The 11,655-nt window shown below is 37.5% G+C and overlaps 1 protein-coding gene across 1 annotated transcript; it reads left to right on the top strand.

Annotated features, from left to right (window-relative positions):
* Positions 1 to 1,440: 1,440 nt before the first annotated feature.
* Positions 1,441 to 2,373, top strand: LOC140642164 (olfactory receptor 6C2-like). The gene has a single exon (XM_072842657.1). The coding sequence runs from the start codon at positions 1,441 to 1,443 to the stop codon at positions 2,371 to 2,373; it is 933 nt and encodes a 310-aa protein (XP_072698758.1).
* Positions 2,374 to 11,655: the final 9,282 nt, after the last annotated feature.

Below are 11,655 nucleotides of genomic sequence, written 5' to 3'. Positions count from 1 at the left end.
CCTGGGTCAGTAATTCCAGCTCTGACACTTCTTAGTATTGCCACAATTGCTGGGAAAGGTACATGAATAGGTAGGGAATGTGAGAAATGAGAAAGTACTCAGTGGCTTCCTGGTAGGTGGTGACAACAGTTTCTTTGACAGGATCTTCAAAAGAAGCATCACAGGGAGACAGTTTTGTAGGGAAACTCAAAAAGATGGTTATTTTTCAGTTTTTAAGAATATCCACACCTAATAACCAGATTTCTTTATTCTCCGTGTCATATTTAAGCCTTCTTAAGCATTAATGCCTGATAATAAATGTCCTTTGGGGAAATAAGTACAGGCTGAGTCTACCCTTGGGCCAGAGTGCTGAGGACCAACAATAGGGATAGCAATTCCCTTGGCATTCCCAAGTCTTCAGAGAATGGAACAAAGGCAAAGAAGTCAACTCCTCACCCAAGTGGTATTCCCTTATGTCAGATCACCTTGAAGGATCTAGATTTTATGTTATTAATGTAGATGGGAAGTAGACTTAGAAGGCATTTGGAAGCTGAAACATCTATGTGTAAGCTACACAACCCCAATATGGATCATGGAAGCCTAAGGACTGGACTCTGTTCTCTGGGAAAGACATCAGAACATCTTACTTGTCATTATTCTGGGAAGGCTTGGGATGGGTAGGATGCTAGAGAACAGATGGATGTTGAAAGTGGAATTCAGGAGAGGAAACAAAAGAAGACTGATCAAACTGATACAGGGGAAGGACAAAGACTCGAATATTTCAGTCTATTATAAAAAGAGAGCAAAGAAGAAATTCTGGAGAAATATGAGACTCAAGAAATTTCATGGTAACTCTGTAATACTGCTCCCAGTTCACCCACACAGTAGAGACTTTTCCAGGATTTTGGGGAGATTAAGTAATTATTTGAAGGAACAAGTGTTGCAAAGCATGGAAATAATACAACTAAGCCACTGGTGGTATTATACTATTATAGCCTATGAGAATGACTTGCTGATATGCTGTCCTGACAGGTGGAAAATAAAAATTGTATACATATTTTTTCTATTTATTAACATTTATGAATTTCCTACTCTACACTGAGGACTAGAGATACCAAGATGGCTGGCCCTAATCTCAGGAGACTGTGAAATCCTTGTGGTATTTTCTGTATACTTTAAAATTGGTCCTATAACTGGAGTGGAAATTAAATTTCAGAGAGATTTTTTCTATAAACCATATTCTGAAGACCAAGGTAAAGCAGAGTCCAGGGAAATGAAGCATGATGCAATCACTTCTACACCAGATTACTGACAATCAAATAAAAGTTCTAAAATACGCTTCTACTAGCTTGCTGGACTACTTTTCTCTAAATAGCTTATTGATATATTACTTTTATATTCTATTCCTCAGATTCAAGGTTTGTAACTTAATACAGACTCATTATATATCTGAAGTCAGTAATGAAAAATCATTCTGCAATAACATTCATCCTACTAGGATTAACAGATGATCCACGATTACAGGTTTTTCTTTCATTATTTCTGTTTTTCACCTACATTTTCACTGTTGCTGGAAATCTAATCATTATCCTCCTCACTCTTGTAGACTCTCACCTCAAAACACCCATGTACTTTTTCCTTCGGAATTTTTCCATCTTAGAAATAATATTTACAACTGTCTGTGTTCCTCGATTCTTATACAGCCTGACAACTGGGGACAAAAGTATTACCTATAATGTTTGTGTCATCCAATTATTTTTTGTTATCCTCATTGGAGCAACAGAATTTTTTCTTCTAACCGCCATGTGCTATGACTGCTATGTCGCCATCTGCAAGCCCTTGCACTACACTATCATCATGAATGAAAGGGTATGCACAATTCTTGTCCTTTGCTGTTGGCTGATTGGGTTAATTGTCATACTCCCACCACTTAGCCTGGGAGTTCAGCTAGATTTCTGTAACTCCAATCTCATTGACCATTTTGGTTGTGATGCATCTCCTCTCCTGCAGATTGTATGCTCAGACACTCAATTTGTAGAGCAACTTGTTTTAATCATGGCTGTGTTGATGATCATAGTCACATTAGTCTGTGTATTTGTGTCATACACATATATTGTTAAGACCATTTTAAGACTCCCTTCAGCTCAGCAAAGGAAAAAGCCTTTCTCCACTTGTTCTTCCCATATGATTGTAGTTTCTATCACCTATGGAAGTTGCATATTCATCTATATCAAACCTGCAAAGGAAGGAGTGGCTCTTAATAAGGTAGTGTCATTGCTCAATACCTCAATCATCCCTTTGATAAACCCTTTCATTTATACACTATGGAATAAGCAAGTCAAACAAGCCTTTAAGGACTCAATTAAAAAGATGGCATTTCTTTCAAAGGATTAGAAAACTAAAAATATTTTTATATTAAAAACATCCATTGTTACTTCTCATTTTACCATGATTACATAACTCTTATGATCTATTCCCATAGATGTTTCATAGGTTTTAGTTGATATAAATTAGCTGTCATGAAATTCTTTTATTTTTTATTTTATTTTATTTTATTTTATTTTATTTTATTTTTTTTATTATTGGTGTTCAATTTACTAACATACAGAATAATACCCAGTGCCCGTCACCCATTCACTCCCACCCCCCGCCCTCCTCCCCTTCTACCACCCCTAGTTCGTTTCCCAGAGTTAGCAGTCTTTACGTTCTGTCTCCCTTTCTGATATTTCCCACACATTTCTTCTCCCTTCCCTTATTTTCCCTTTCACTATTATTTATATTCCCCAAATGAATGAGAACATATAATGTTTGTCCTTCTCCGACTGACTTACTTCACTCAGCATAATACCCTCCAGTTCCATCCACGTTGAAGCAAATGGTGGGTATTTGTCATTTCTAATAGCTGAGTAATATTCCATTGTATCCAGGGTGTTGGATACACATTATGATATAGAAGGAAGTAACATGCACACTAAAAGAATTTCATATTTATGTATACATGAAATTCTTTTAGTGTGCATGTTACTTCCTTCTATATCATAATGTGTATCCAACACCCTGGAGTCTGTTTGAACTTGAGTCTGTTATTAGGTATCAAGTAATGAGAGAAGGTGGGGTGAGTCTTGACCAAGTTCAGCATTATCCTGCAAGAAAATTACTTCAAAACTTATATATTTTTCAAGGAAGAGGAGATCAAACCCTTAAGAAGGATAATAAATGTCTGCTTTTCTGAGGCTTTCAGTAAAATCTACTCACATGTGTCCTCAAGTAACCCCTGGAGATTATGAATTCAATTTGCAACCACATGATTAGACTTGGGTTGGTTTCAAAAAGTTTCAATCCTGTAGTTATAGGAGATATAGGATTTATTTTAAGGAAGTCAGAGTTTTCTAACTCATTTTTTCATACCTTGAGATGGAAATTTAAAATTGTGAGACAATCACTTCTCTTTCTCCAAGTTCTCCAGATATTTCAAAATAACCAAAGATATAGCTCTCATATCCCACTAAAATATTCAATGATAGTAGCTACTTGATAAAAGCAAGCCATAGGGATTCCTGGATGGTGCAGCGGTTTAGCGCCTGCCTTTGGCCCGGGGCATGATCCTGGAGACCCAGGATCAAATCCCACGTCGGGATCCCGGTGCATGGAGCCTGCTTCTCCCTCTGCCTATGTCTCTGCTTCTCTCTCTCTCTGTGTGACTATCATAAATAAATAAAAATTTATAAAAAAAAAGCAAGCCATAATGGAAGTACACACTCAAGAGGTGACAAAACCCATCTACTAATATGAGGACAGCAAAGTATTATGGATATTTCTACAAATCAGCATTTAATGGGTGTCTGACTTATCTAAGTTAGACTGCAAGATCTTGGATAGCATTTCATCTCCTACCTTCCCTCCTATTCCTGCCATCAATATCTACCCCAAATAATAATAATAATAATAATAATAAATGTCTATTAGGTAGCAAACAGTATTACTCATTTTGTAAGGTGAGGGACAAAACATACAATATACCCAAATAAAAAGAATTATAAGAGAAAATAAAATTTAACCATAACTAAAGAAAATAAATGTTTACAGGAATATTTAGAATAAGCAAAGAAGCAAGTTATGATTATTAATCACTCTAGATTTTCAAAAATCTAGAACTTTACAAAGTGTTTTATATTGAGGAAAAGAGCACAAAAATATAATAAGCTCAAGATAAAATGGAGTAACTGGGAGCATATATTCTCTTCCAATTCAAACCACTATAAATTTAAGCCAACATTTTCCAGAAAACTGACATCAGTCAAAAAAGGGAAGTGATACCTGAGAGGTGATTACTTCAGCTTGCTTTCTGAAGATAGTGGTGGGCAGACCCATGCAAAGTCCATCAGTCTGGCAGAGTTAAGAAGATGTAGGTGGTACTTCAGAAAGTACCAAGAGATACCACTCTAAAGTTCATGAGAAAGAATACCAAGAGGTGGAATAGGCATACAAAAAGATATCTGGTGATCTACAGATGGCTCCATCATGATCATTCAGCTGAATACTGGTCAGGAGACCCGGGATCAAGTACCACGTCAGGCTCTCTGCACAGAGCCTGCTTCTCTCTCTCTTTCTCTCTCTAATGAATAAATAAATAAAATCTTTTAAAAAGAAAAACAAAATGTCATAATTTACTGGGTATTATTCAGAAAGATTTGCCTCAGTTTGGGGAAGGAAATGCTAGGCTAAATGCTACTCTAGTCCAATTGAACACATATGAACACAGAATCTGAAAGGACTAAACTGTTTCAAAGCGATTCAAGTGATACCAGAATAAAGCTAAAGAATCTTCATAGGGATAAAAATACATCCAGCATTCAAGAAGGCAAATTCATAAAGCCTGACACAATTAAAATTCACCAGGCATGCAAATAAACAGGAAGATGCAACTTATAATGAGACCAAGCTATACAAATAGAACTCAAATGTAAAAGATAATATAATTAAAACAAAATACAGTTAAAACAGTAATTACTATACTTTGTATATTGAAGAAGAGTGAAGAAAGATTGAACATATTAAGTAAAAAAAAGAAAAATATTAAAAGGATCCAAATCAAACTTATGGAGATGAACACTATACTTTATAAGAAAAATATAGATAGAATAGTTATAGCAATTAGAACAATAAATGAATAAATAAATAAATAAATAAATAAATCTTAAAAAAAAAAGACTCCATGAAATACAGACCAGAACTGTGGAACAGATGAAAAAAACCAGGAGTTGGTTCCTTGAAAGAATTAAGATAGATAAACCATTAGCCAGGCTTATTAAAAAGAAGAGAGAAAAGACTCAAATTAATAAAATCATGAATGAGAAAGGAGAGAGCACCACCAATACCAAGGAAATACAAATGATATTAAAAACTGATTATGAGCAGCTTTACGCCGATAAGTTAGGCAATCTAAAAGAAATGGATGCATTTCTAGAAAACCACAAACTACCAAAACTGGAACAGGGAAGAAATAGAAAACCTGAACTGGCCGATAAGTGGGGAGGAAATTGAAGCAGTCATCAAAAGCCTCCCAAGACACAAAAGTTCAAGGCCAGATGGCTTCCCAGGGGAATTCTATCAAATGTTTAAAGAAGATACAATACCTATTCTACTAAAGCTTTTTGGAAAGATAGAAAGAGATGGAATACTTCCAAACTCGTTCTATGAGGCCAACACCACAATTCCAAAACCAAAGACACCACCAAAAAGAATTATAGATCAATATCCATGATGAACACACATACAAAAATTCTCAAGAAGATACTAGCCAAAAGGATCCAACAATACATTAAGAAGATTATTCACCATGACCAAGTGGGATTTATCCCCGGGATGCAAGGCTGGCTCAACACTCGTAAAGCAATCAATGTGACTGATCATATCAGTAAGAAAAAAAAAAAGAACCATAGGATCCTCTCAAATATGCAGAGAAAGGATTTGACAAAATACAGCATCCATTCCTGATCAAAACTCTTCAGAGTGTAGGGATAGAGGGAACATTCCTCAGCATCTTAAAAGCCATCTATGAAAAGCCCACAGAAAATATCATTCTCAATGGGGAAACACTGGGAGCCTTTTCCCTAAGATCAGCAACAAGACAGGGATGTCCACTCCCACCACTGCTATTCAAGATAATACTAGAAGTCCTAGCCTCAGCAATCATACAACAAAAAGAAATAAAAGGCATTGAAACTGGCAAAGAAGAAGTCAAAGTCGGGATCCCTGGGTGGCACAGCGGTTTGGCGCCTGCCTTTGGCCCAGGGCGTGATCCTGGAGACCCGGGATCGAATCCCACATTAGGCTCCCGGTGCATGGAGCCTGCTTCTCCCTCTGCCTATGTCTCTGTCTCTCTCTCTCTCTCTCTGTGACTATCATAAATAAATAAAAAAATTTAAAAAAAAGAAGAAGTCAAAGTCTCCCTCTTCGCAGATGATATGATACTGTACATAGAAAACCCAAAAGACTCCACCCCAAGATTGCTAGTACTCATACACCAATTCAGCTGTGTGGCAGGATACAAAATCAATGCCCAGAAGTCAGTGGCATTTCTATATACTAACAATGAGACTAAAGAAAGAGAACTTAAGGAGTCAATCCCATTTATGATTGCACCCAAAGCATAAGATACCTGGGAGTAAACCTAACCAAAGAGGTAAAGGATCTCTACTCTAGAAACTACAGAACACTTCTGAAAGAAATTGAGGAAGACACAAAGAGATGGAAAAATATTCCATGCTTATGGATTGGAAGAATTAATATTGTGACAATGTCACTGTTACCCAGGGCAATTTACACATTTAATGCAATCCCTATCAAAATACCATGGACTTTCTTCAGAGCACTGGAACAAATCATCTTAAGATTTGTGTGGAATCAGAAAAAACCTCGAATGGCCAGGGGAAGAGTAGCAAAGAAAACCACAGCTGGGGGCATCACAATTCCAGATTTCAGGTTGTACTACAAAGATGTGGTCATCAAGACAGTGTGGTGCTGACACAAAAACAGACACATAGATCAATGGAACAGAATAGAGAATCCAGAAGTGGACCCTCAACTTTATGGTCAACTAATATTCGACAAAGGAGGAAAGACTATCCACTGGAAAAAAAAACAGTTGCTTCAGTAAATGGTGCTGGGAAAATTGGGCATGCACATGGAGAAGAATGCAATTGGACCATTCTCTTACAACATACACAAAGATAAACTCAAAATGGATGAAAGATACAAATGTGAGACAAGATTCCGTCAAAATCCTAGAGGAGAACACAGGCAACACCCTTTTTGAACTTGGCCACAGCAACTTCCTGCAAGATACATCCACGAAGGCAAAGGAAACAAAAGCAAAAATGAACTATTGGGACTTCATCAAGATAAAAAGCTTCTGCACAGCAAAAGAAACTCTCAACAAAACTAAAAGACAACCTACAGAATGGGAAAACACATTTGCAAATGACGTATCAGATAAAGGGCTAGTTTCCAAGATATATAAAGACCTGCTTAAACTCAACACCAAAGAAACAAACAATCCAATCATGAAATGGGCAAAAGACATGAACAGAAATTTCACAGAGGAAGACATAGACATGGCCAACAAGCACATGAGAAAATATTCTGCATCACTGGCCATCAGGGAAATACAAATCAAAACCAGAATGAGATACCACCTCACACACAATGGGGAAAATTAACAAGGCAGTAAACCACAAATTTTGGAGAGGATGTGGAGAAAGGGGAACCCTCTTGCACTGTTCGTGGGAATGTGAACTGGTGCAGCCGCTCTGGAAAACTGTGTGGAGGTTCCTCAAAGAATTAAAAATAGATCTGCCCTACGACCCAGCCATTGCACTGCTGGGTATTTACCCAAAGATACAGATGCAGCGAAACACCGGGACACCTGCACCCCGATATTTATAGCAGCAACGTCCACAATAGTCAAACTGTGAAAGGAGCCTCAGTGTCCACTGAAAGATGAATGGATAAAGAAGATGTGGTCTATGAATACAATGGAATATTACTTAGCCATTAGAAATGACAAATACCCACCATTTGCTTCAACGTGGATGGAACTGGAGGGTATTATGTTGAGTGAAATAAGTCAGTTGGAGAAGGACAAACATTATATGGTCTCATTCATTTGGGGAATATAAAGAATAGTTAAAGGGAATAAAGGGGAAAGGAGAAAAAATAAGTGAGAAATATCAGAAAAGGAGACAGAACATGAAAGACTCCTACCTCTGGGAAATGAACTAGGGGTGGTGGAAGGGGAGGTGGGCGGGGGATGGGGGTGACTGGGTAGCAGACACTGAGGTGGACACTTGACGGGATGAGTCCTGGGTGTTATTCTGTATTTTGACAAATTGAACACCAATTAAAAATAAATTTATTAGAAATAAATAATAAATAAAATAAAAATAGTGAAAGGGAATTAAGGGGAAAGGAGAGAAAATGATTGGGAAATATCAGAGAGGGTGACAGAACATGAAAGACTCCTAACTCTGGGAAATGAACAAGGGGTGGTGGAAAGGGAGGTCGGTGGGGAGTTGGGGTGACTGGGTGACAGGCACTGACGGGGGCACTTGATGGGATGAGCATTGGGTGTTATGTTATATGTTGGCAAATTGAACTCCAATAAAAGACATTTTTTTTAAAAAGGCAATGGGTGTCAGGAGTTTCTTAGGTGGCTTCCTAGAATATTTTATGTATACAATGGAATATTACTCAGCCATTAGAAATGACAAATACCCACCATTTGCTTCAACGTGGATGGAACTGGAGGGTATTATGCTGAGTGAAATGAGTCAATCGGAGAAAGACAAACATTATATGTTCTCATTCATTTGGGGAATATAAATAATAGTGAAAGGGAATAAAAGGGAAGGGAGAAGAAATGGGTAGGAAATATCAGAAAGGGAGACAGAACATAAAGACTCCTAACTCTGGGAAATGACCTAGGGGTGGTGGAAGAAGAGGAAGGTGGGGGATGGCGATGAATGGGTGACGGGCACTGAGGGGGGCACTTGACAGGATGAGCACTGGGTGTTATTCTGTATGTTGGCAAATTGAACACCAATAAAATGAGTTTATTATTTAAAAAAGAATATTTTATGCAAATACAATAATATGTTTATACATGCATAGGCATTTATATCTTTGCCCTTAGATTTGTATAATCTTGTGTAAGTATATGCATTTTTGACTGTGTAGGGAATAGTTCACATTTGTGCAAAGTTTCCCTATTGTGTAAATATATTATAACTTTCTATATCCATATTTCTAATTGTGAAAAAAAGAGTACCAAAAATGATAACAACTTGGGTAAATATTGAAGTATTTTCTTATTCAGGTAACCAAATTTATAATTGAGAGTTTAAAGTCCAAATAAAATATTTTATGGTGTGTTTGATCATTTTGTTTTTTAACATTTACTTTTCTATTGTCGTAAAATAGACAAAAGGTAAAATTTGCCATTTTTACTATTTTTAAGTATCCAGTTCATTGGCATTAGGAACATGCACGTCACCATCATCACCAACATCTACCTCCAGAGCTTTCAAAAAAATTTTTTTTCAGTATCGTTTGACACACAATAGTACTTTAATTTTAGGTGTACAACATAGTAATTTGACAAGCTTATACATTATGCTATACTCATCACAAGTACACCTACCATCTGCACCATATAAGACTTTTACAATATCATTGACTATATTCTTTATGCTGTACGTTTCATTCTCATGACACTCATTCTGTTAATGAAAGCCTGTATCTCCCACTCCCCTTCACCATCTGCCCATCATCTGGCAACCATCGGTCTGTTCTCTGTATTTATAGGTCTGACTCTGCTCTTCTTGTTTTTTCATTTGCTTGTTTTAGATTTTACTTATGAGTGAAATCATATGGCATTTGTTTTTCACGGTCTGACTTTTCACTTAGCATAATACCCTCTAGTTCCATCCATGTTGTCTCAAATGCCACAATGTCATCCAAGGATACATCTCATACAAGGATGTCCACTCTCACCACTTTTATTTGGTGTAGTACTGGAAATCCTATCCACAACAAGCAGACAAGAAAAAGATATAAGAGGCATCCACATTGGTAAAGAAGCTAAACTGTCACTCATCATAAACAACATGATACTACACAAAAAAATCCTAAAGCCTCCACCAAAAAACTACCCTGAGTAATAAATGAATCCAGTAAGGTGGCAGGACACAAAATTAATACCCAGAGAGAGGTAGTGTTTCTATGCACTAATAATGAAGTAGCAGAAAGAGAATTAAGAAAACTTCATTTAGGGATCCCTGGGTGGTGCAGCGGTTTGGCGCCTGCCTTCGGCCCAGGGCGCGATCCTGGAGACCCGGGATCGAATCCCACGTCCGGCTCCCGATGCATGGAGCCTGGTTCTCCCTCTGCCTGTGTCTCTGCGCCTCTGTGTGTGTATGTGTGATGACTATCATAAATAAATAAAAATTAAAAAAAAAAAAACTTCATTTACAGTTGCACCAAAATAACAAAATACCTCAGAATAAACTTAACTAAAGAGGTTTACCCTGAAAACTCTAAAACATTGATGAAAGACATTGAAGATGGCACAAAAAATGGAAAAAAATTCCATTCTCATGGACTGGGAGAATTAATATTGTTTAATTTTTTTTCATTTATTTATGATAGTCACACAGAGAGAGAGAGAGAGAGAGAGAGAGAGAGGCAGAGACACAGGCAGATGGAGAAGCAGGCTCCATGCACCAGGAGCCCGATGTGGGATTCAATCCTGGGTTTCAGGATCGCGCCCTGGGCCAAAGGCAGGCGCTAAACCGCTGCGCCACCCAGGGTTCCCTGTTTAAATGTCATATTGCCCAAAGCAATGTACAGATTCAAAGCAATCCCTATCAAAATACCAACAGAATTTTTTAATAGTACAAACAAAATTAAAATTTGTATGGAATCACAAAATACCTCAAATAGCCAAAGCAATCTTATAAAGAAAAACAAAGCTATATATGCTACAAAGCTGTAGTAATCAAAACAATATGATACAGGCACAAAAGTAGACACACAGATCAATAGAACAGAATAAAGAGCTCTGAAATAAACTCACAATATAAGTCAATTAATTTATGACAAAGGAAGCAAGTATATCCAATGGGGGAAAAGGCAGTCTCTTCAAGAAATGATGTTGGGAGAACTGGATCAGCTACATGTAAAAGAATGAAACTGGACCACTTGCTAACACTATGACAAAAATAAATTCAAAATGTATCAAAGACCCAAATGTGAGACCTGAAACCAAAAAAGTTCTAAATAAAAGTGCAGAGAATGATGTATTTGACATCAGCCAAAGCAATATTTTTCTCCAGAAGTTTTTCATCTTCCCAAACTTAAATTCTGTACCCATTAGACAATAACACCCATTCACTCCTGGGTCCCATCTCTTCTGAAGGGAATTGTGCTCCTGGCCCAGTTCATCTCTGACCTCAGTGTCACAGCCATCCAACAGCTTCTCTGTCTCCTTCAAGAGCCAGCCACTGTGCACCACCAAAGATGGGCAGGTCCAGGGCCTTGGGGAGGATGCTCAGTAGGGCATCCCACTCCTCAACCCAAACCCCAAGTCCAGACTTTCATTTGCAAAGACACCAAAGG

This window comes from Canis lupus, chromosome 11, assembly GCF_048164855.1.
Source record: "Canis lupus baileyi chromosome 11, mCanLup2.hap1, whole genome shotgun sequence".
NCBI lineage: Eukaryota > Metazoa > Chordata > Mammalia > Carnivora > Canidae > Canis > Canis lupus.
Note: the sequence above shows the minus strand (reverse complement) of the source record. Positions and strands in the feature narration are given on the sequence as shown.